The 25,693-nt window shown below is 33.8% G+C and overlaps 1 protein-coding gene across 2 annotated transcripts in view; it reads left to right on the forward strand.

The window, feature by feature from the left end:
- The window catches only part of CNTN1 (contactin 1), a 351,845-nt gene that overhangs the window by 286,469 nt on the left and 39,683 nt on the right, over window positions 1–25,693 (forward strand). For both annotated transcript variants that reach the window (XM_082742231.1, XM_082742230.1), the window contains 5 exons: window positions 7,350–7,420; window positions 12,218–12,452; window positions 15,357–15,460; window positions 22,187–22,373; window positions 24,824–24,936. In XM_082742231.1, the coding sequence (XP_082598357.1) occupies window positions 7,350–7,420; window positions 12,218–12,452; window positions 15,357–15,460; window positions 22,187–22,373; window positions 24,824–24,936 (710 nt within the window). The remainder of the gene's footprint in view (window positions 1–7,349; window positions 7,421–12,217; window positions 12,453–15,356; window positions 15,461–22,186; window positions 22,374–24,823; window positions 24,937–25,693) is intronic.

The following is a 25,693-nucleotide window of genomic DNA, read 5'->3' on the forward strand; positions in this document are numbered from 1 at the left end:
GACCTTCTCCGCTCCTCCTCAGGAATTCAGATACAAATGATATCTTAATTTTTTAATCTCAGAAAGTGACTGATTTGGGATATATAGTTTGATAAATGCTGAAGTACTGATCCGCACTGAGTATTTTCACACATATTTCAGTTAATTCTTATAATAATATTTTAGTGTAGGTAATACAAGAATTATTTCAAGATAATTTCAAGATCTTTCTTTTTTAAATCTCAAAGTAGAAATGATTAAATACGCTTTTAGGAATAACAAAAAAACTGTCTAAGAGAAAGATTTCAGTCTGATTTTTGAATCTCAGTCTATGAATATAATTTATATTTAATATCATATTTAGAAGATCAGGATCCTTTTGATATAATTATCACCAAAAGTTTGCCTATAACTCTGAAAACTTTTCAACCTCAGGGTCTTCTTACCCTTAGAAATGCTGGGAAAAACTTGCTTTAGGTATCAAACCTAAAATTTTGGAAGGATTGTTCAACCAACAAATTTTTGACATCACCTTTTGTTAGCATTGCCTTTTTTGTTGTATTTACTCAAATGACATTTTGTAAATGAATTAATTCTCTAGCAAGCTTAGAACATAACTTCCTTTGAAAGCCTTCAGAGATCCAAAACAAAGAGACCTACAAAGTAGTAACAGTCTTGGTCCTAATGCCACCAGGTATGGCCCTCTAGTGATATGAGAGAATTCAGTCCTTTCTATTGTGAAAAAATAACTCCTACAACCTCGAACACATTCATTAATCTTTCATAAGAAAAACTGTAGGGTCTTGTATTAGTCAACTTTTATGGTTATCAGTCTTTTAGCACTTGCTGTGTATTTTCAAACAGGGTGCTAAGCTTTCTATTTGCATTGCTCCACTTAATTTCCCCAGTAACTTCATGAAACTGGTATTATTATTCCTGATATTAAAGACAAGGAAGTTAATGTTACAACCTAGCTAATGTGAAGCAGAACTGGTTTCACATCCAGGACTTTCTAATTCTGAAAGCTCTGCTCCTAAGCCACTTCTTAAAAGGACAGTGTACAGTACTAAAGTTGAGAACTCTTTCAGTAAAATGTTGGTACCTTTGATTAGAGACAGATTATTTAACCTCTCTGAGCCTTGGTTTTCTCATTTCTAAATGGAAATCATTTATTCTATGATTATTTTTTATGATTTAAAAACACGTAAGGAAAGCAGTTAGTTCTATCTTGTGCATATTTCCTGAATAAAATTTATTTATCACGCTAGTAATTCTCATTTTAAACTTTAGTATGCTTGTAAGAAAATATTGTCTACTCTGCAATTGATCACTTGGCAATATATTTCCATTTTTTATAAGCCTAGAGAATCATAATTTCATGTAATTTCTCATCACCTTAGAGGGAGAATTTTATATATTTAATATAATAAAATTCAATGGAAATTCTTCAAATGCTGTTTTTATTTTCATCCTGCTTTTTAAAAATTTGATATGCATAAAATTGGACATTTACATTGTTCATTCTTACAAAAGAATAAAAATACTTTTTAAAACAGGGGGGATGTTTGTCTTGTCATGTACCATTATAACAACTCTGTAAGAGATGCCAGCATATGTTATGTGGAATAAAGGCTGGTTCCCGTTTGATGGAAAGGTTACCCCTGCACCTCATTATGCTGACTGAAAGACACAACATTATCTAATGCAGCACATGCCCTTATCTGTCCAATTACTTAATGTTAAGTTTGCATTGCACAGTCGCCCATATTCTTTGGATTCAGACAAGTGCATTATAAAATGGATGGTCCCAAATGAAGAATTAGAAGATGTGTTTGCGATTCATTGGAGCCCATTTAATTTCGACTGTAAGAAAGAGATAACAAAAGCATCCTTCAAAGTAATGTGTCATTCTAAGACATACCCCCATAGCTAATGGATCTGCAGGTGCAGTGGGTGAGTTGATATCCTAAAATGGTGCATTTGGGTTTGTTTTGACAGCTTTGGCATTCACTGATGCCAGATTAACCTAAGAAGGAAAAGAGAAAAAAAAAATAATACAAGAATCATCACTTTCATCCTTTGTATAGAGCTTTAATTTCATGACTAATGAAGCTACTCTGCTCTTTTATTTAGTTTTATTTTTAATTTTTAGCTGTATTTGATAAAGTGAGAAATGATGCTAAGAACATATTTTGTAGCTAGCAAGGTACTGTTAAATTTAGTTGCTATCATCAGTAATAAAAGAATAAATCTTTTTTTTAAAGTAGCAAAATGTATAGATTTTTTAGCCACGAGGAGGCCTGTGTTAAAGCTATAGCTTCTGTACTTGTAAGCAGTGTGACCTGGCTAGCTCAGTAACTTCTTTGGGATTCATTTGCCTTTCCTGTCAAAAGAGGATAACTCAGGGCACCTGGGTGGCTCAGTGGGTTAACCTTTTGCCTTCAGCTCAGGTCATGATCTCAGGGCCCTGGGATCAAGTCCCTGATTGGGCTCTCTGCCAAGCAGGGAGCCTAGTTCCCCCTGCCTCTCTGCCTGCCCGTGATCTCTCTCTGTCAAATTAATAAATAAAATCTTAAAAAAAAAAAAAAAAAAAGAAGATAATGCTACTTCTCTGTATACATATTTCTCAGTGTTGATCCGAGTATCCAGTTAGGTACGGTATGTAAAAATTATTTCTGTGTTCTAGATGAATCTTTTATTAAGCACAGCTCCTTCATTCATTCAGCAAACTGTCACAAAAAAAAATGTGGATACTTAACACATTGGATTAAAACTGGTTGTACATATATACTTGTTACTATAGTAAAGAAAATGCATCTTCAGGCTAAAATCAGATTCTATTTATGTTGTTATCATTTGTGCTACAAAAGTATTTGTAGAAGAAAAAGGAAGCAACAAGAACCATAACACTAGTTCTGGCAGTTGCAAGTTGGATAGAGGAAGACAAGAAAAAAAAGCAGCAATCAAAGCCACAGTGATATCTGCACACTACAATTCGGAAGAACCCATTATCGATTGTAATTTGTTTTGTTTGAAAACAAAGTTCACATGTGCATTAGATGCTTTTGTTCTTAATACACAGAGAGAAACCAGGAAGTTTTAATTCTTTTGCTTAACTTAAATAGTGTATATTTGGTTTGAGTTCTTCATAAAAATCTTGCTGTGCATTCTGATGACTTCAGTTTTTAGCATTCTCTTCTGCCCATCCAGCATTTTCTCCAATGACTTATTTTTAGATTATCATTCTGTTGAGCAGTTAACAAATTTACTCTGTACCACCTGTGTAAAATTCCTGTTTAAGATCAAAGCCTAGATTAATAAACAGCCTGTAATTTCAGCTTGATAAGACCCTAAAACATTAATATTTTTATGAACTATCTCAGACCCCGTATTGTTTTTACTGACTATGGAAAGGACATCAGTTTAACAGGGTAGATGCATTAGGAATGTTGGCAGTCTGCTCCACCAGCAGAACAGGAGATCGATCATAAGAGTTACAAGTAACTACTCTCGTTTGAATATCCAAATATTGTACAATTCATTTGATTTTGTTAACAGCTAATCAGAAAGAATATATATTTAGAAGTAGAATAAAAGCAGAGGTAAAATGTTAATCTGTACTTTAATTCCTTTGGTGTTCTAGATTCTAGAGCATTACATTTATAACCATTTGAATCTCTTCCTAAAAAACTTAGTTTTAAATCACAATGAGATTTTGATGCAAATTAAAGTGGAAAGTTACACTCATGGTAACATTATTTCTGTAAAAATGGCTCTACAAGTTAAGCAGTAATTAAGAAGAACTAAGTAGTCAACAGTCTATTTTGAGTCAGGGGCCTATCTTCCTATACTCCATGATTTTCACAGTTTAGGATTAGTTGTAAACCAGTTTTTATACTGTTAAATAAAACACCAAAGCTCAAATAGGTACTTACATGCAAATTATCTAAGCTTACAAATTCTAAAAGTAAAATTGGCAACATTAGTTTGTTTTTAATAAACTGAAAGATAATTATGACATCAGCTTAATTTTCTTTTTAAATAATTTTTAGTCCTGTGATTGAAACACAGAAGCACTCTTTTTTTTGGGGAGGGGGCAGGGGATCGATTTTATTTGGGCTTCTCACAGTGGTTATAGCCACTCTGTCTTCAGGACAATCACAGCACAGGAAATGCGTCACTGAGACTGCCCAGAAAAGTCTGACCAGCGGAATCTTACTGCTTAAAATACACATATTCACAACAACTGACAAATGGTGATGTGCCTCACACAGGAATGTGTTAGCATTTGCAAATCTTCCAACTGTAGCACCAAACCCTCAGCCAGACCAACCCCTTCCTTCTCAGTCAGGTCACCGGGAAAACCAGATTCAGTCTGATCTCCCTGACCCCTATCCAGTCCTCCCGCTCTCTCTTTCCATCTCTCTCCTGGCAGGGGCCAGACTGTGTCACCACTGGAAATAAATCTGGCTCCAGCGGCTGCGTTCACTTGTTCTCATGCCTGGAGGGCAGGACGCTGCAGTGACCCCAACAGTTAGCGCGCAGACCCGCACCCCATTCCACCCGGGGGGGAGGAAACTTGAGAGGGCCAGGATTCATCCATGTGATCAGTTAACTGAAGCAGAATTCATTTTGGTAAAACAGAAGCACTCTTCTAAACCTCTTCAAGGAATCACTTAGACTGAACTCATGGCAGAAGGAAAAATGTAAAAACTCACTTTTCTTAACCTTTCACAGTAAAAGAATATTTTGTTTATTCATGATTAATTCAATAATTTTCTATTTTTTCCTAGATAGTTTATTAAAATCTTTTAAATGATTTATAGTTAAAAGAAAGCTTTGTTTGTTCACTCTTAAATTACTTTGGATCCAAAAGTTGAATAAGCTGCCTTGTGCTTAGAGTGATTTACTTCCCTGAAAGGAATCATGATTTGCACAAGTATTCCTGTTCACACAAGGTTGAAGGCAGAAGAAGGGTACCTAGGTGTTCATATTCTTGTCAGATAGGTATGTTATATTTCAACACCACCTGTGAAAAAATGTCCCATAGCTGCTAAAGCTACAACTGAACATTGAAAGCTAAATGGAGGACATTAAGTCAATAATCAACCCAATATACAAAACATTCTATTAGAAGGTACAGTACCTTTATTACTGTCTTTTATTTTAGTACCATGAGTTCAGTGAGTAATCTTTGAAAAGCAAGTCAATCTCGACTTACTTATTGAAGCATGTTAAAAGAGCTTAAAATAAACCTTATGAAATGGAAAAAAATTCAATCTAACATAAGCATATTCCATTTTGAGCTCTATTCTAAACAAAGAGGCTAATATTGATTATAATAAAAAGGATCACAGTGAAATGTTTTGGCAAATAGTACTTGACCTGATGAAAGCAATATTTGATTCAACAAATTACAGTATAATAAATTATTCTAAGGTTATTTTTGAAATTATTTGCCTGTGACCACAATACTTGTACTTAGAGTTAAACATACAAAATTTGATTTATTCTTTGATTTTAAAACAGCAAGTTCTTTGTTTCTTGTTTCTTGTAGCATGTAGAGTTTTAACTTTAGAATATGAATTATGGGGCTTAAAGGGTTTCCAAGAGTTATTTTAATATCCCGCCTTCAATATGTATTTTATCTAAAGTGCTACAATTATCTTTTAACACTTCTGTGCACTCAGTTTTTATTTCTAATACTTATGTGGTGACAGTTGAATAGTAGAATAAAATCTCTAATATATTAATTCCTAACCAGAAATGGAAATCATCATATGGTCTATAGACATAAAGAAAGTCATACATGTTGTTTGTTTTTGTGCAATTACTATGCATTATTCAACAAGGAATTTACACGGTTAACATAGGGGAAGTTGTGAAGTATTTATCTTTGAATCACAATTATTTGTTGGGATCTGCAGCTTAGTAAATGGATGCATTGCTTTGAGCCCTCTGAGGAAGGTGTGACTATTTCCCACCAGGAAAGATCTGGGGACTCAAGGAATAACTCATCTTTCATATGTTCTTTAAAATGTTGACAGATCTGGGAATGGTACCTCCGACTGAACCACAGCAGTTCTATGTAAAAACAGACTGTCCATGTAGCCGAGCAGCTGATCTCTAAGTGCCTCCAGTGCATGACAGACTAGGCTTTGTGTACCTGTTCAACTCCAGTTACATGAAAATGCAAGAAGACATACCATACAATAAGATTCAGGATGCAGGAGCCACTGGGTGGCTCAGTGGGTTGAGCCTCTGCCTTTGGCTCAGGTCATGACCCCAGGTCTTGGGATTGAGCCCTGCTTTAGGCTCTCTGCTCAGTGGGGAACCTGCATCCCCCCCCCATCGCCTCTCTGCCTGATTATGATCCCTCTCTCTCTGTCAAATAAATAAATAAAATAAAAATAAATAAATTGTATGATAGAGCGACTCTCCTAAAGGACTTTCAGGGAGAGAGAATAACTGGGAGAAAACCAAAGAAGAGGCCATTGGACTTGGCAGTTAGAAGCAATTTTGTGATTTTTGAGAGAGCAATTTCAGTAATATATTAAAAAAAAAAAAAAAGAGGTTATGGGTTGTTAAAAAGAGGTTATAGAGTGAAGTACAAAAAAAGCCATATATCAGTTCTTTGCTGTTCTGTGACAAGTGTTTGATGGCATGGAGAGTAAGTGGAAGGCAATATTACAGATAATTTTTAAAGATGGAGAGATTGCAGAGTCGAATCCAATAGAGTAATTGAAAACTGAAGGATGATGTAAGAAGATAAGAGTGTGGAAGAGTTGGAGTCCCTGATGGGGCAAGATTCTAGAAGAGATTTAGAAACTGGGTAGTGAGAGAACCAGAAACAGTTTTAGATTTCTAATATTTCCAGATATTTTGGGGGAACATTATCCGATATTAGTGGATAGGCACTCTTTAACAGCTCTTTGTAGATTAAAGCATAAAACTAACACCACAACAGTAAATTATTAGAAGGTCATAGGGTTTAAAATAAGAGCTGTGAAATATTTTCCCAACAAAGTGGATGTAATCTTTCAAATTCATATTAAATAAAAGGACAGAGAAAAAAAAAAAAAAACAGCTGTGTGTGGGGGGAGGGAAAATTTGCTTTGTTACCTCTGGCTGAAGAAAACCCCTACTTTCCTATGCCACTAAATCAATGTTTGTCTTGGCAGTAAAATAGATTAGATATGTATTACTATACTATGAGGCATTGTTATTATAATTGAGTAGATCATGTATACAACTTGTCTTTCCTAGTGAAAGTAAAAATTCATGGTTTTTGTAGTGAATAAGAACTCTAGTGCCAGAAATAAATTACATAACCTCATTTTTTCATTGTTTCATTTGTTTGTTTGTTTCAGCGCCTAACGTGGCTCCTTCAGATGTCGGAGGTGGGGGTGGAAGCAACAGGGAGCTGACCATAACATGGGTAGTAAGTATTAATAAGTTGTATATATCAGAAGCGGCTTTACCTACCCTTAATCTCAAATTGATTTTGTTTCCCAAAATAAATCAAAACAAAAGACATGGCCCAGGATGAACTGTTTTTGTTTTATTTTGTTTTGTTTAAATATAATAAGAAAAATTCTAATGGACCATTAGGGAAATTATCAACAAGCAGAAGAAACTGTGAGTTCACCAAAGATTCCAATTGTACATTTTTTTCTTCCTTAAGTGACTGTAAAGAGAAACTGAAGTTTAAGTGGAAAGTAATCTACTCTTATTCTACATATGGTTGTTATTTCATTCATTTATTGATTTATATCTTAACTGAGTCAAAAGCTTTCTAGTGAATGAGTGTACACTGACCACTTTTATTCATGGTCAAGATAGAAACAGAGGCCAAAGATATTGGTTGTTCGTTTTCTTTGGATTACCATATCTTCCACCTTTTCTTGATTTTATAACTACCTGGAGAAAAGTAGGAATTTTGTGGCTTATGTTGGAATAATATAAACATTTTTGTTATTTTTGGTGAAACAAATTTTTTGCAATGTATTCTAATCTAAGTGAAATGTGAACTTTATTTTTTAAAAGAAAATTACAGAAGAATACCCTTTATAACCATAGATGCAAAACTTAAAAAAAATGTTGGCAAATTAAATCTGGCAAAATACTAAAAGAATGATACACTGTGATGAAGTAGAGTTTATCCCAGAAATGCAGAGTTGGTTTCCCATTAACAAATCAATCAGTATTACTCATTATATTGGCAGAATAAAGGAATGAAATCATAGGATCATCTCAATAGATCAACATTCATAATTAAAACATATTCATGATTTTAAAAGTCTAAGTATATAGAAATAGAAGGGAATTTCTTATACCAGATAAAGGATATTTGTGGAAATCTTACAGTTAATAATAATGCTCAGTGGTGACAGGCTTAATATTTTCCTTCTCAGTTTGGGCATAGGGCAAAGATATCCCTCTTAATGTTGTAATGGAGGCCCTAGCCAGTGAAATAGGTCAAGAAAATGAAATAAAGAGCACAATGTGTGTTTGTACACAAAATTCTAGGGAATCTATAAGCAACTATTAGAGCGAATAAGCACATTTTAAAATGTTGCAGGATACCTGGTCAATATTCTAAAGCCCATTGTTCTTTTATATTTACTGGTTTGCTGCTAATAAAACTTAAAACCAGAACAACAACAACAACAACAAAACAAAGTTGCAAGAATTACACTACATGAATTCAAAACCTTCTAAACCTACATTAATTAAGACAATGTGATACTGGCATAAAGACTGATAAATATCAATGAAATAGTGAGCTCAGAAATAGACTCACACGCAAATAAACAGCTAATTTTGCAAAAAGGCACCAAAGCAATACAATGGGAGAAAAGAAACATTTTTCAGTGGAATGTACTAGATAATTGGATATTCAATTGGGAAAGGTTTATCCAAAAGGAATCTGAATGTTCTTCAGCATTGCTTTTGTCCAATACACTGAAGTGATGAGTTAGTCCTTTTCTATTTAACATTAGTAGCGTATTATCAGTGAGTCAAAATACTATTTCCACTCTTGTAGTAGTATCTCTACCACAGAAGTATTATTTTTTTGTTTTGTAAAAATAATTTTTTAAGTTAGAAAACAACAGATTTTTATTAGTAGCTCCAATGTTAAAATATAAAGTAAACAAAATTACCCATGATCACACAACCCAAAAATCACCCAATTTGACATTTTGGGGCAGTCTTTCTAGTCTTCTATGTATAATGTCATAAAATTTGTATAATTCATTTTAAAATTTAATATTATTTTACATATAAATTTGCAAGACTCCTTGAGATTTTATTTTTATTTAAGTTATATTTTATATATTATATTTTATCATTTTTTGTTTGCATGGAATATGACAACATTAATTTTCATTTCAACATATTTTCATGACATCTGTAATTGATTTTCAAAAGACAAATTTTAACTGCAAACTTTATCCAACTTGCACTTCTAACAGACATCTATTTCTAGAGTATATGCCAAGCTTATAATGACTTCTTCTATGGAAATTGTTCATTTCACAATCCTCTATCCAAAATGTAACTTTACCTAAGGCAAAAAAAAAAAAAATGAAAGAAAGAAAAAAGAAAGAGAATAAAATCAAAGCCCAAAGCACAAGCAATAATAAATTACCAAAATTATTTTTTTTAAATGACTGTCAGATTTTACCTGGCCTACTATGGCTTAGTAAGCAGTTCCTATGCAAAAATAGATCTTGGATGTTAAGGGATCCATTGGTCTAAAAGATTAAACAAATATTCAGCTATCTAATTCCAGAAATATTTTGAACTCACTGTGGTATGGTAACCCAATTTTAATTTATAACATTTTCTCTGGACAGTCAAACCCCAAACACTTAAAAAAACAAAACACACACAAAAAAACACAACTTTTGTATGAGCATCTGATTTTATTTTTTATTTTTTATTTTTTTTAGAGAGTGAGAGTACACACATGCCTGAGTGTGCAAGAGCAGAGTGGAGCTGGGGGTGGGGAGGGGTAGAGAAAGAGAGGGAATCTTAAGCAGGCTCCACACCCAGCACAGAGCCCATTTCCAGTTCCATCTCATGACCCGGAGATCATGACCTGAACTGAAATCACGAGTTGGTGGTTCAGCAGACCATCTGAGCCACCCAAACCCTCAGTACTTGTATTTTTTTTTTTTTAACTGGAGTTTGCTTTTGCTCTTGAAACTTACTTTGATCACTAGTGTAATGGGTTATGATAAATCTGTCTCAGAAATCATTCAAGGGACTTGTTATTGATACATTCAAAATATTTTGTTAATTTTTTATGACCTGTAGAAGAGTTCTGTATCAGAGACTAATGTCTGAAAAACACTGCATTTCAACAGGATATTTGAAGTGAGAGATATTGGTGGTGGAGAAAGCTGTGATAGTACAAAGTTGTCTGAATTAGGCAGGTAACATTTACATAGGTTACATGTTTATATATATCCACATACCCATTAAATATTTTTAGTGTTTAATTACTGCAGACAGTCAAAGAGCAGAACCTAGGCTCCAAAGGACTTTGAGAAGTGCAGAAAAAATAGCAGGTTTTAATCTCTGCAAACAATAAATTGGTTTCTATAGGTGGATATTCAGCAAAAATTGACTCTAGTGCACTGTAGTCATATTTTATTCTTGGCATTTAAGTTACATTCTTAAGTAAGATTTAGGAATAAGATGTTGAATCTCAAGTTATTTGATTTATAAGCTTTAGTGTCAGTATAACATATATAAGTATAGCTATTAGGAAAAATTAGAATATTTTACTCTTTTATATGTAGCTTGATTTTTTTTAACACAGTGGGTATCTTTCAGAATAAGATGGGAAGCTTATCAAAAATTCATGATAGAAAGTTTATTCTAAAAATTTTTAAATCAAGTCTCTGGGGATACAGCCTGAGAATCATTATTTTTCCCCCCAGTTTTACTGAGCTTTTTGTTTTTTAATTTGAAAAATGTTTTCCATTTTTGTTAGGATGTGAAAACTTTGTAGCTGATTCTGGTATATTGTAAATTGCAAAAACTAGGGAAATAACTATCTAATAAGAAAAATGTTTAAACGAGTGTAGAAATATTATATTTTCAAAAAGTGTAAAAACAGTAAGTTTGTACATCCTTGAGATCATGCTTTAGGATTTACAGTTCTAGCCATCATGTTTAACATAAATATATTCAAGCAGCTGTGGTATATTAACTTCAAGGTTTTTCCTCAAGACAACTTAACTTTGATTTTTACAGTATAAAAGTAAATATACAACTTGCATATTTATCTTTTTGACTAAAAAAGATCAAATGATGAGTATTTATTAGAATTAGCTTTGCCATTATTTAAAAATAATGAATTGTTAAAGCTGACATGAACTTCTTTATTGGACAGTTGGCATGTCTAATAATAAGAAAGTCAGAAAATAATGCCAGACAGAGCACTTTCTTCAATATTGTGTCAGACAGGGGCCCATAGTCAGCCCCCTACAGATGAGGGCAGTAGCATCTCTTCCTTCACCTTCTCTCTTTTTCCTTCTGTCCAGTTTCCACTGTTTGATTAAAAGACAGATATCTGGAGTCTTGTACTCTCTTACCATTGCCTTTCAACTCTAAAGAAATTAATTTACTCATTCTTTAAATATTTCTTGAGGCTCTTTTCTTAGGTTCTAGGGATAAAGATAAATGAAATTCATAGAAACTCTGCCCTCATGAAACTTACATTCTAATAATTGAGAGAGAAAATGACGTGGATAAATAAGTCAAGGGTACGGTGTCAATCATGGTAGTGTTAAAGAGGAGAAAATAAATCAGGGAGGTGGGCCAGAGGTATTATGGAAAGAGTCCTGAAATGGCAGATTCTGTGGACAGGGAAGACTACAAGTAAGGTATCTTGACCTCAATAAGTGAGGGAAGCGGCCTTCTGTTGTATGAAAGAGCATCCTAGGCAGAGGAATTGAATGTAAAAAGGCTCAGAGTGGGAGCCCCCCCCCCGCCCACCCTGAGATATTCCAGGAAGAGCATCCTTGGTAAGTGAAGTCATTGCTTGTTTGAACATGTTTTTGCCCTGGCATTTTCAGGCAACACTAACTTATGAAAATGTTTTTTTTTAAGTACATTATTACAAAGAACATTCTTCCCTGTGTATTGTTATTGTTATTTGCATTGAATTTTCCCCCGTTAACTGTATTGTTTAAACCTATTTAATATTTCAATTTCTATGTAGCCTCTATCAAGAGAATACCACTATGGCAACAATTTTGGTTACATAGTGGCATTTAAGCCCTTTGATGGGGAAGAATGGAAAAAAGTTACAGTTACTAATCCAGATACTGGCCGCTATGTCCATAAAGATGAGACCATGCGCCCGTCCACTGCATTTCAAGTTAAAGTTAAGGCCTTTAACAACAAAGGAGATGGACCATACAGCCTCACTGCAGTCATTAATTCAGCACAAGACGGTAAGTAAAAGAAAGACCTTACTAATATGGTGAAGGAGGGGAGATTTTTTTCATAGTACTAGGCATTTAGTAAATGAGTATTACTTTGATCCAGATTAAAATGTCATTTTATCCACTTAAATACAAGAATGCCTCCAAAATATTTTCATCCTTTAGATCATGTCCTTGATAGTTAGGAAATCTCCACTAAAATAATCAGGTTAGACCCCTATTCCTGGCCTCTTACTTCTAATTTTGAAGTCAGAAATTCTCTATACTTGATTGGAACCTTGGTAAGTCGGCATTCATAACATTTACTGCTTATAAATTACTGAACATATTTTGGAGGGAGTAAAATTGCCCCTTTTTAACCCCAAAATTGTGTAATTATAGCATTTGTGTAACTTTTCTGTCATTATGATAGAGTGCTGAAATTTTATTAAAGGAAATTGAAGCATGATTCTATGACAAAGCAGTCAGAAAAGCAGTTGAACTTCTTTCTTGGGAAAGGAAAAATTTGTCTGGAAGACTACTTAGGGGATAAATATATAGATACTGGCTCTCTTTGTTTTTCTAGAAACATTAACTGTTCTGAGTATGCTCGTAAAGGACTCTATAGGTCTATGCTAAATATATAATTTTATATTACACATAAAGACATTGATTTCTGATTTCCTATTTAAGCTACCATACTTTATATTATCATTTTCCTAATTGAAGAAAGATTAGGCCTTCTTATTTTTTTAAAGATCTCCTTGTTATAACTCCCTAATCATAGGCACTATGTAATTATTATTGGCTAGAAAAGCAAATACGGATTTCATTGGCTTCTAACCTAACACATTTGTCCTTTACCAAGTTCTCTTTTCGCATATACGGAAGCACAAATGGAAGAGGGTAAATACTTAAAACTATAAGATATCTCTCTGATCTCTTAGAGGAAAAATACTCTATTTGTTTACCTAATTTGTACTATTTTTACTTCAAAATAAACAATTAGCTGCCCCATAGAACTCATAAATGCTCTTCAGTCATACAGTTACTAGTTTTCATATTTGTTAAAAATTTAGTATGCACAATGCAGCCATCAAAAGAAATGAAATCTTGCCAATAGCGTTCAATGGGACTAGAGGGTATTATGCTTAGCAAAATAAGTCAATCAGAGAAAGACAACTATCACATCATCTCCCTGATATGAGGAAGTGGAGATGCAACGTGGGGGGTTGGGGAGTAGGAAAAGAATAAGTGAAACAAGATGGAATCAGGAGAGAGACAAACCCTAAGAAACTCTTAATGTTACAAAACAAACTGAGGGTGGCCGGGGGGAGGGGGTTAGGGAGAGGGTGGTGGGATTATAGACGTTGGGGAGGGTATGTGTTATGGTGAGTGCTATGAAGTGTGTAAACCTGGCTATTCACAGACCTGTACCCTTGGGGCTAATAATACATTATATGTTTATAAAAAAAATTTAAAAATTAAAATTATATTTAGTAAGAATTCAAGTCATTCCATGATCTTTACTGACAATGCAAACATGAAAGGAACCATAGATATATATATGAATATATATGTGTGTAAGTACATACACACCGTTTTTAAGTTGGTTAACTAAATACATAGAAAGAATAAAAAATAGAAATTATTTAAGTTTATAATCAGTTCAGGACTTTTTAGTACCCAGTAATAAATCTTAGATTCTCTGTGCTTGTTCTGATTCAGCCGAAATATGATAACTTGACTCAGTGTTGCCAGTTTGAACAATATGAGTACATCTCACAGAGGAAATGAAAGTAAAAAAGCATTTTACAAGTTATCTTCTCACCCAATATCAATTTTTTATTGCTTTATTTGATGCTAAAGTAGTCAGGCAAAAGGCCATGATTGTCATCTCTTTAGTCATGGCCATCTGCATTTAATTATATTTCTTTCCTAAATGTTTCATGGGTCTCATAAAACTTGCATGTGCTGAAACTTGTATAAGTGTTCATCTTTTCTTTTACTGCTAAGAAATCAATCATAGTGCTACACGTTTACTGTGATTCAGAAATGCAACAGTGTTCTTGTGCAGGACATTTTTAAAATAAAAGAGGATTATGGCTTGTTAATAAAAGACAATAAAAATTGATCATTCTTGCTTAAAGATTTCCTTAGTTTCTTTGTATAATTTTCAAAAGGGATGTGAATTACTTTTTTTTCACCAAACAGAGGCCTTTTTGATACATACTTGACTTGATGCCCAGTCGGAAGATTAGACTTATAAAAGCTTTCCTGAGCCCAAGAAGCAGTGGATGTCACAACTTGTTTCAAAGGATCTTAAAAAAAAAAAAAAAAAATTTACACATAAAAGAGAAAGAAGAAAGTGTCTCTAACTAGTATCTTTAGTTTGTGTAAATACAGAGTAAAGGAAAATTGAAAATTTCCTTTCAATTTCTTTTCAATTGAAAATTGAAAATTGTGATAAACAATGTTTCATAATAAATACCAAATTTCCTATTTTTGATGATTTAACATTGATAAACTAAATATAATAATTTAATCTGCATCCATGGGCTTTCTTAAGCAGATTAGTTGGGAGAAATGCAGAAAAGAATACAGTTCTTATTCACAGATAATTGGAGAAATCCACGAAGCCTTTCATATTTTTCAAAATTATGTGCATATATATATGTGTATAAGTCTATGTTAACATTCATGTGTAGATGACTGTGTGTGTTCATATATTATTGATAATCATGAAAAAAGGAATATTAGTAAAACCAAAGAAAAAGGTAATAAAATTATTGGACTTATTTTATTTTACCAATATGAAAATTACTTGAAAATATTAAAATACAGTTTTAATCCATTCATTCAGCAAATGGTGCTATGTGAATTTTGTTATATAAGCATCTTTCATAAAAATATAATGTTCTCATCAAATTTCAGCTCCCAGTGAAGCCCCGACAGAAGTAGGTGTAAAAGTCTTATCATCTTCTGAGATATCTGTTCATTGGGAGCATGTTGTAGAAAAAATAGTGGAAAGCTATCAGGTGAGTTTAATTTTTATCAAACTACATACATTTATTCATAAGTATATTGGTATAGGTTTTTAAATAGGTTGTAGCTTTCAGTGTTCTTTGGCCATTGATTTATGTGGCAACTAATACTGTAATCCAATCCTTATGTTTAATATGTGAGGCACTTATGAACTAATTGTTAAGAATAAGGCAGAGATTCCTAACTGGCGTATCTAGGAGAGCTGTAGAGTCCCATGCATTCACAAACAGCTGAAATAAAAACTAGGGTAATAACACTCATGGTTAAACAAGATCTTTTCAGACATTCTCATAAAATGCCAGTGAATTTTAAGTTATTTTGGAAATCAGTTTGGTAATTTATGAAAGCATCCTTACAATGTTTATTCTGTTTATCTCAATAGTTCCATTTCTAAAAGTCCCTATAAAAGAAATAACTATAAAGTAGGCCAAACATGTGTCTCATAAAACAGACACATATTTTTATAAGGGATCTTTCATAAGATCACAAATATGTGATCTATAGGTAGAAAATTGGGAACATTCAAATATCCCAAAGAAAACTTCCCTTGATTTGAGTCTTTAAAGACCAGTGGGAATAGCCAGATCGAAGGGGGAAGATTTGTGTTGAGTAAAGGGAAAAAGGCCTTGAAAACTGAAGCTGTGATCATTGTTGGGGTCTTTAATATGATGCTAGCAAAATTTAGATGTGATTATGTAGAGACAGTGAAATCATCTCGTATTTTTAAGCACAAAGAGTGAATATTAAGAGAAATTGGCAGCAGCCTATCTTTGCAGATGAGCAAATGGATGCCAAAGAACCAGTGACTGCCCCACCACAAACTGAGTGTCAGAGGAGTATCGAAAACTTAGCTCTTCTGGTTCACAGTTCAGGGCTTTATGCCAAACCGCAGACTCCTCTGTTTCAGGCAGTGAATGGACAGTGAGGGCCCTTCTGAAGCCACAGGCAGTGAGCTGCCGGCCCGATCAGCTAGCCCTTTCAATTCTGGTGCTCTCCCTTCTTCATCTGTCCATGAAATATTAGCTCCTCTAGGGCAGGATTTTGTCTGCTTTCCTCTCAGTGCCAAGAACAGGGCTGGGCCCAGAGTAAACACTGAACAGATACTCACTGGGGGCTGATAGTGATACTCAAATATGATCAAATCTAGTGTTACAATCTGGCCTTCTCAAAGCCATGTTTCTGATATATGACCACAAAACCAACCCAAGGTTTTCAGTTTTAAACATGTAAAATATCAGGAAGCTCATTTTTTTTGTACTGTAGGTTATGATTTGGGTACATTTCAAAGTGTCTTCAGATCATCTTTGCAAGGTGAAGTTATTATGAAAAAAGTGGAATGGTAAGAATGAACTGGAAAGACCCAATATTCATAAGTTATTAATTGATAAGTACATTTACAGCTAGTAGTAAAAGAATGGGAAAAATAGAGAAATTCACTAGCTGTTACAAACCCCTATAATAAACAAGTTCCAGGTTTCTTGGGAGAAAACACCAGATTTTGGAGCTTGAAAGTTATCTTTTAGACCATAGCATTTTTTTTCTTATTTCATATTATTTATTTTTAAGTAATAAAAAAGAGGAAAAAAGGATTATTTGATAGATAACTCACTCATGAATCAAAACAATAAATGTATGTTTCACTTTTTTAAAAAACCTTGTCTTTGTCTAATTGTGTATTGGCCATTTTATAACTTCCAACAAGCAGAGGACAAAGGAAATATGAGGTGGGAAGCAATGATAATAACCAGAATACAGCTTTTTTTTATTGGAAGTAAGCATCAAGTAAGGATTTTCAATTAAATAGCAAAAAATCTTTAGCAGATAATATTTTCTTAAATGGTAATTTTCAAGGAAAAAAATGTATGCCACTGAGGAATTTAGTTTCACAGATAGCTGACATTTTGCAACTCCACAGAAAGTAGAAATTTGTAAGCTCTTCCGCCAAGCAGATACAGGTTGATATCTCAGCTCTATCACTGAGGAATTTGGTGCAAAACTTATTTGAAATTTTTGAGCTTTGGTTTTCTTACCTGGAAAGCTGGAGAGTAATCATGCCTCATAGAACTGTTGTGTGGAATGAAATGAAAGCATTTACTACTTTTCCCTATTCTATGTCATTGGATATTTGAAGACAGTGGTGATTATGACAGTAATGAAAATTTGATAATATTAGTGATATGAATAATAACATTTGTTGAGTCCTTACTATGCTAAACAGTTAAGCTTATTGTATTGAATCTACATGGTCCTAGGGAATCAACACTACTATTATCCCTGTCTTAAAGATGAAGAATTTAAAGTTTAGAAACATTTGTGTGGGTAATAATTGGCATAATTAGATTCAAACCTAGGTCTTGGCTCTCCAAATAAATTAAAAATATTGGAAGTAAATCCCAAAATTATTGTTTCAATTTGTTCTTTCTTAAAAACCTTTTGAGTCTTTAAAACAGAACCTTGAATATCAACGAGACAAGCATGAAAGCTTAAAAGAAAATATCCATAACATTCATTCTCCTTTAAGAAAATGCCCCTGTAAAGGAGAGGGGTGTTCCTTGACTGAGTATAATGTGGTTATTGTTTCTATTTTAAAATATGATGGGAGAAGCCAGCCGTTTAACAAGATAGATGATTGAGAAAACTAATACCCCAGTGCACTTCCTATAAAAATGTACTCAGGGTCTAAGTTACAAAGAAACAGAGGGAGGGAAAAGTAACACATTAAGAAAATAAAATAAAAAGCTGGAGAAGCCCAGCTCCTATGTGACTGACCCCATCTCAAGGTTAATTTCCTTATATTTCAAGTGAGAACAAGAGAATCTCTTCCCTTGTGGTTTTAAAATATATCTCAGTAGAGTGCTTAAGTTTTACTCATTTTTTTCCTCTTGCCTAGTTAAAGAGCTCCCTACTTCTAACCTTAATACTACTAAGTTTCCCTGCAGTGTAGAGGAACTAGAAGAGTGTAAGAAGTGCTCACCCAGCAGGTAAAATTCACTTAACTTTATGAACACAAGCGAAATACGCTATGAGGAATAATGGACGTGAAAACTCTTAGCAGCTGAATTAGAGATTCATGCTCATGATTGGTTTCACATTGTCTTAAAAGATTATCAGTCCTGGGGCACCTGGGTGGCTCAGTGGGTTAAGCCTCTGCCTTCGGCTCAGGTCATGATCTCAGGGTCCTGGAATCGGGCCCCACGTGGGGCTCTCTGCTCAGCGGGGAGCCTGCTTCCCTCCTTCTCTGCCTACTTGTGATCTCTCTTGGTGTGTCAAATAAATAAATAAAATCTTTAAAAAAAAAAAAAAGATTATCAGTCCTGAGTAATCTACTCAGATGTTTTTAAAGGTTAATTCATTTTGGTGAGCATAAACTGATACTTAGGAAATGCTTCATTTTCTTTCTTTTTTTTTTTTTTTTTTTTTTAATGCTTCATTTTCTTATTCTGATGAAGGCGCCTGTCTTCATCTGGATCTCCCCAAAGCATTGTCTGACACACGGGTGTGGGAGAAGGTGATGTTTTATTGTTGTTATTTGTTGGTTTGTTTTAATATGATCCCAGGGAGCAAGTATGAAGAAAAAGCAGAGTGAATAGGAAAAGAGGAAGCTCAGATACAAAGATGATTTATCTTTTTAGCAAACCCTTACAACAAGCTAATTGAAACCTACATAGAATTGGTTGGTCCCAACATCGGTGGTGAAAATAAAAGACTTTTGAATAGTTCCCAAAAGGTGTAAGGATACCTATTTGAATGATTTATATTATTGACATTCCTTTCCCATGGACTCTGCTAATAATCAAAATAGTCTGGGATTTGGATAATATAGTTTTTATACAATATATTTTCAGACATTGAGGGTTTTTTTGTTGTTTGTTTGTTTGTTTGTTTGTTTAATGTCAGCATCTCATTAGTCAGCTTAGGTCGTCCTTGCATTTCCAGCACCTAGCCCAATAACTGGTACAAAGTGGATACCTGATAACTATTTGTTAAACGAGTGAACGAGTAGCATTTATCAAATGCAGTCCTATGCTCGCAGTGTTGAAAATAAGTGATGCATGCCTGTCTTCAAAGAGTTTCTAAATTAGTAGGAGGAGAGAAAGCCCAGTCATGAGGTAGTTTCATAATTGTTTAATAAGCACTATGACAGGTTTACAATAGACAAAGGATGCTGTGGGAATTTTAGAAACATGTAGAGAAAGAGTGAAAATTATAAAATGCCACAACATTAAATGGAAATAAATACACTATATGTTACTGTAACAAATGAAGAGGAATTAGTGGTTTACTATCCATAAAGCAGGACTTGCTGTTTGGATGTGTGGATGTATATCTTTTCTAGTCATGATAATCCATTTCTACTCATTCATCCAGGCTCTCTTTTGGTCTCCTTAGTGATTAGTCAAAAGAAACACATGTGTTCTGCTCCATGACTACAGGTTGTACCCTTCACTCTGAGCGATTTTCTCACAGATTATTGTCAGCCTTTCAACACATTGAGAAACTCAGTGAGATGATCAAGATACAACAGCCCACATTTATTATCTATTTGGAAATGAAGTTCATGACCAGTGGCTAGTTCAGGGAAAAAAAGATGATGTCATATATTATGTATACGTATCCACTGTTTATTTTAGTATACTTTGAAAACATTGTAAGCTATATGTAAACATATACTTTAAAGAGGGACAGATTGTTAAATCATTTTGTCTCAGATGCTTTCATTTGTAAAGAGTAACTATACTGTGAAAATTTTCGAACTCTCATATTCTAAAATAAGGAAATCTATTTGGCACACATAATCATTCTTCTTTGCTCCCTAGTCACAAAGGCATAGCTAAGTCACTGCTTTGATTTGTTGTGAATTTTATTTGAGACTGACCATACCATCCTTGCTAAACTTAGATGAATAAAGTCATTTCTCATTTCAGATATAGCTGCAAATAGTAAATTAAGGAAAGCTTTGTTCTTTTCTTTCATATTGCCAAAAAATGCCTCATGGAAATTTGAGTGAGAAGGTAGAAAAGTTTTCTCACTTTAATTCCTCGCTTTAGTACAAAGCATCTTCTAGAAATAGTCTTTATTATATTAATCCTGTTTAAAACTTCTTTAAACTGGATAGAAAAGTTGTTAGAGTGGAATAAAGATTTTATTTTATTTTATTTTTTGGAATAAAGATTTTAAAATGTGGTATATATCTCAGTCAATAAACATACATATAAAAGTGCATGAAGTTCAGGGAGTTCGGTTTTGATTGCTATAATACATTCTAGATTCGTTGTGAAGATAATGTACGTGGGTAATACTACTTGAGTGCATGGCATTTCATTAGAATATAAATGTTCATTTTATTCAAGCAATAGAAGAGACCTATGTATCATCTATTTCAAATGCCCACTAAAATATAGGCCACCTCCTTCTCAAATGACTGTACTCACTGCCCGAATACTTTTAGAACCCAGAAACATTCCTTCTCGAAGTGGTCCCATCCTTTGAAAGTCTTTTGTCTGCAACAGAGATCTGCCTCTGGAGACATTTGGTGCAATTCCACTTCCTTGGTTCTGAGGCCATCCTTCTGGTCAAATGACAGGAATGCCAAGGAAATCCTATCAAGACCATTATGAAGAGAATTCTTGACATGAGAAAAATGAATACCAGTAAACAAAATAAAAACATTGCGAAGAAAACCAATTAACAATTTAGTAATTAGCCTTTGTTCTGAAATGTGCTAATTCTACATATAAACCTTACTTTTTTAACAAGTGAATTCAAGCCATCTAGTTCCATTTTATAATGGTTTAATTTGTTTTATGTAAATGAATCATTCAAGATTATATAAATATTAGATATTATTGTCTAAGCGCTTTGTTTAATTATGAAATTAAATTTCCATTACTTTATAAACGGGGAATCTAAAATATATTAAATACCATTATATTTATAAGAAATCCTCTTCTTTTCATCTACACCTTAGAGATACAGATTTCTGACCAATAAAACAGCCTTATTAGATGGATTAAAATCATAATTTACAACCTTCACTTAAACTTTAAGAGACAAGGAAGGCTATCATTGATATATCGGTAAAAGTGATCAATTCTAATCACAACATGGATAACATTTTTAAAAGTAAATTTATTTTCAGGATAAATAAGTTCCTCAACTAATTATTAAGCATAATTTTTCTTTGATATCTGGCCTCAATATAGATTCAAAGGAAATAATTTTGCATATATACTTCTAAGATGACCTAGTAGAAAGTTATTACACTGATCTGTTCCAGGCCACGTAATGACAAACAAGGTTTATTCCTGTCAAACCATTTAACAATGACTCATAACAAGTTTGGTATCATATCAACAGAAATAAAGCAGGAAATAAATGATAAAAATTATTGTGGAAATACTTCCAAACAGAGACCAGTGTTATATTTTGAAGGTAAATCGTGTGCAGTTTTTCGTTTTGTTTTTTTTTCTTTTCTTTTCTTATTAGTGTGAGACTATTTCAGGCCATGAGGTGAGCCTTTGATTTGTCTTTGACATCTTTAATCAATCTACATTCTGTGCCTTGCTGTATTCTGACTAATAGAAGTATAAGTAGCAATAAGTAAGGCTTGAGTATATGACGCCAGCCAGCATCACTGGTGTCAGAACTAAATGAAAAGGGTTTTCACAATTGAAATAACTGAATCATGAAAGAATCTCACTTGGTTTAAATGTTTGCAGATTCGGTACTGGGCTGCCCATGACAAAGAAGCAGCGGCACACAGAGTTCAAGTCACCAGCCAAGAGTACTCAGCCAGGCTAGAGAACCTTCTGCCCGACACCCAATACTTTGTGGAAGTCAGAGCCTGCAATAGTGCAGGGTGTGGACCACCCAGTGACATGATTGAGACCTTCACCAAGAAAGCACGTGAGTTTCAACATTTGCATTTTAGACTTGTCAAAAAATACCAATTGATTCAATCATGGTGCAGATATATCTGAGAGAAACTTACTACCTGGCAGTCTTAGCACATTCAGTTTTCAATTTTGTCCTTTACAATCACCTGAGATAAAAACAAACAAACAAACATTGTTAGTTATTGTATATGATGAAAAGGTGTGGAGAATGCCTTCATGCATTTAATGTTCTACTATAGAAATACAGTTACAGAACCACTCTTCATAAAGACTACCCCCAAACTTTGTGTCATTAGATAATTAATTTGTCCTCTCTGTTATTATTTTTAACACTGTTTTCATAGGACTGGATTAATAGCATGAGAAAATTGAAATTCTGCTTATTTTCTTTTTTTGTAAGCCTTTGTCATTGCACAGTGCAAATGCAAGTTAAATGTTGTAGCATTCTATTTGCTCTCTTATTACCATATATTCTCATGTATATGTAACATATATACACAATATATAAATATATAACATACATAAACAGTATATAACAAGACTATCATCTACCCTGCTTAGAATTTCCAGGCATTCTTGCCTCTCTAGCTTCACTTTGATATCTCCTTCTTGAAACCACACTGAATGTACAGAAGAAGAGATTTATATTTGAGGCTCTAGGGAGTTTTGGAAGAATTTAAAGATAAGAGTACTATTAGGTTTGAAAATTTATGAAACCACTTGGGGGAAAGGCAACTAAACACGGCAATAAGATTCCAGACTCTGATGTCAGTCATGGATTTCAGATCTGTTTTTGCCACTTACTAAATGTGTGACAATAGACAAATTACCTCTCACCTTTAAACTTGTTTTCTAATTTGTAAAAGGAGCATTCATTCCTGGGGCATTCGTTCCTATGTTCTTTTCTATTTATTCATTCATCAGAAGTATACTATGTCCCCATCACTGTTCTAGTGGTTGAGGATACAGAAGGGATCAAGCAAGACCCAGAGCTTCTTCTCATAGGATTTACAATCTAATGGAAGGACAGAGGGGGGGAAAAAAAAATAAAACTGACAAATAAGTGTGTATGATAATATCAGATGACAGGGCAACAAAATAAATAAATAGATAATAAAATTGAAAGTGACTTGGATGGGAGATCAACCCCAGTTAAGTGGTCAGCAAAAGCCTCTTTGAGAATATACTATCCGAGTCATATGTATGAGTATATGAGTCATGAGTGACGATTGGCAGGAAGAGGACTATTTCAGCTAGGGAAAATAAGTAGTGTAAAACCTTAAGGTGAGAGTAATTTGGTATGCCTTAAGTGTAGAAGGGCAGTGGGGCCAGGGTGTAGACTGGAGGTGAGATGAAGTGTGCTGAGGCAGAGATATTAAGGGTCTCATAGTTGTCAGTCATGTTAGGAGTTAGAGTTTTTTCTAAGTCTCATAAGAGCTATTGGAAGATTTTAAGGCAAAGAGTGATATCTAATTCATGTTTTTTAAAAAATTATTCTGGGTTCTGGATGGAAAATGGGTGGTGATGGAGTAAGAGTAAAAATAAAAGAGCCAATGGGGGATGATTTTAGATGGTGGTTGGAATTAAGGGATAATGGATAGAGAGAGAAAATTTTCTGCAGAAAGAGTTGACATCTAGGTGCTGGTTTAGATGTTGGGATGGGTGGAATGAAGACTAAATATCAGATTTTTTATTCAGAGACTGGGAATTCAACTGTATCATTTGCCAAAGATGGGAAAGAACCATCGAGAGGAAGATTTGGGAGTACATGGCAAATGTTCCGTCTTGATTACATCTGAGGAGCCATTTAGACATTCAAGTAGAGAGAGGCACTTGGACACATTCATCTAGAAATCAAGAGAAAGATTAGACCTGAGATAAAATTGTAAGTTCTTAAAGCCATGGGCCCAGATGCAGGATTTAGAGAAAATTCATAAATAGAGGAGAGAAGGATACTTAGGATCAAGTCCTAGGTCATGTCAACATCTAGAAATTAGACAAAGGACATGGAGCCATCACCACATGGTTAATGAGAAGGAGCGGCCAGAGAGGCAGGAGGAAACCCAGATATTAAAGAACATGAATTTAAGAAACGAACAAGATTCAGAAAGTGATTAGAAGGTCAACTTTATAGAATGCTGCAAAGGTATTAAATCTGAAGAGAATAAAATGTAACATTAGATTTAGCCAACTGGAGGTGATTGATGACCTTGAAAATAGCAGTTATAAAAAAGCTGATGAAAAAATAACCCAAATAAGGAATAATGACAAGAGAATAAAAGATAATTATGTATCACAGAGGGCCATGGGTACATTAATGAGCCCAAGGATATAAAGTGCTTAGTTTAGTGCATGGCAAAATTAGCTCTTGTTGTCACATCATTTTCACTGACTTGAAGCAGTTTGCAGAACTGAAGTCAGATATGGTGGCTGTCACTTGCATATTATTACTTTCCACAGCTCCAAGTCAGCCGCCAAGGATCATCAGTTCCGTAAGGTCTGGTTCCCGCTATATAATCACCTGGGATCATGTGGTCGCACTATCAAATGAATCAACAGTGACAGGATATAAGGTATGTAAAAGATTACTGGATTTTTCCAGACATGGGCTTTATTCTTACAAAGAGTGATTGACATTTGGACTTGATTAACATTTATTGCACCAAAACCCATTAAGCTTTCTTATTCTAGCTGTACATATGACATAGTACCATGTTAAATTTTGAAATACAAAAGGATCTTGAGTAAATCCTGCTAAAATGCTATGTCAAGTGCACAAGATAGGTAGAATAACTGCTTTAAGGAATAGAGTTGTTAAAGTGATCAGTGCATAAATAGGAGGAAGAATCCATTTTTGTTTGGCAATGATTAAGATAGTGTTGCCTAATGCATGGCAAACTGATACATTGAGTTATGTTCCATAAATGAACATAAGAAGGAAAAAAGATTATTTCCATATGTTCTCTCTATCACACACCTTTTATTGAATGCCAACTTTTAGGAATAATGTGAAAAAATTAAGTTGTGAGACAATGTTTTAAGATGACTTCAATCTGTTGAAAGAGCCCTCATTTTACACCTATTCCATAAGAAAAAAACAAACATTTTTCCCTCTCTTTATTTTAGGATATTTAAAAAAAAAAAAGTCAAAGACTTAAGGAACTTTCCCATGGATCACCCTAAAAAATAGGTGAAATCAACTTTTGTGAATTAAAAATAACATGAATTTTCCAGCTAATGTTACACATAGCTTCCTAGAATTTTTTTTATTATTAATAAAAGTCTAAAGAATTTTTATTATAGTTTTAGTGTTTTGGAATTGGCTCATTA

The sequence above is a fragment of the Mustela nivalis genome, assembly GCF_964662115.1.
Source record: "Mustela nivalis genome assembly, chromosome: 7".
Classification (NCBI taxonomy): Eukaryota; Metazoa; Chordata; class Mammalia; order Carnivora; family Mustelidae; genus Mustela; species Mustela nivalis.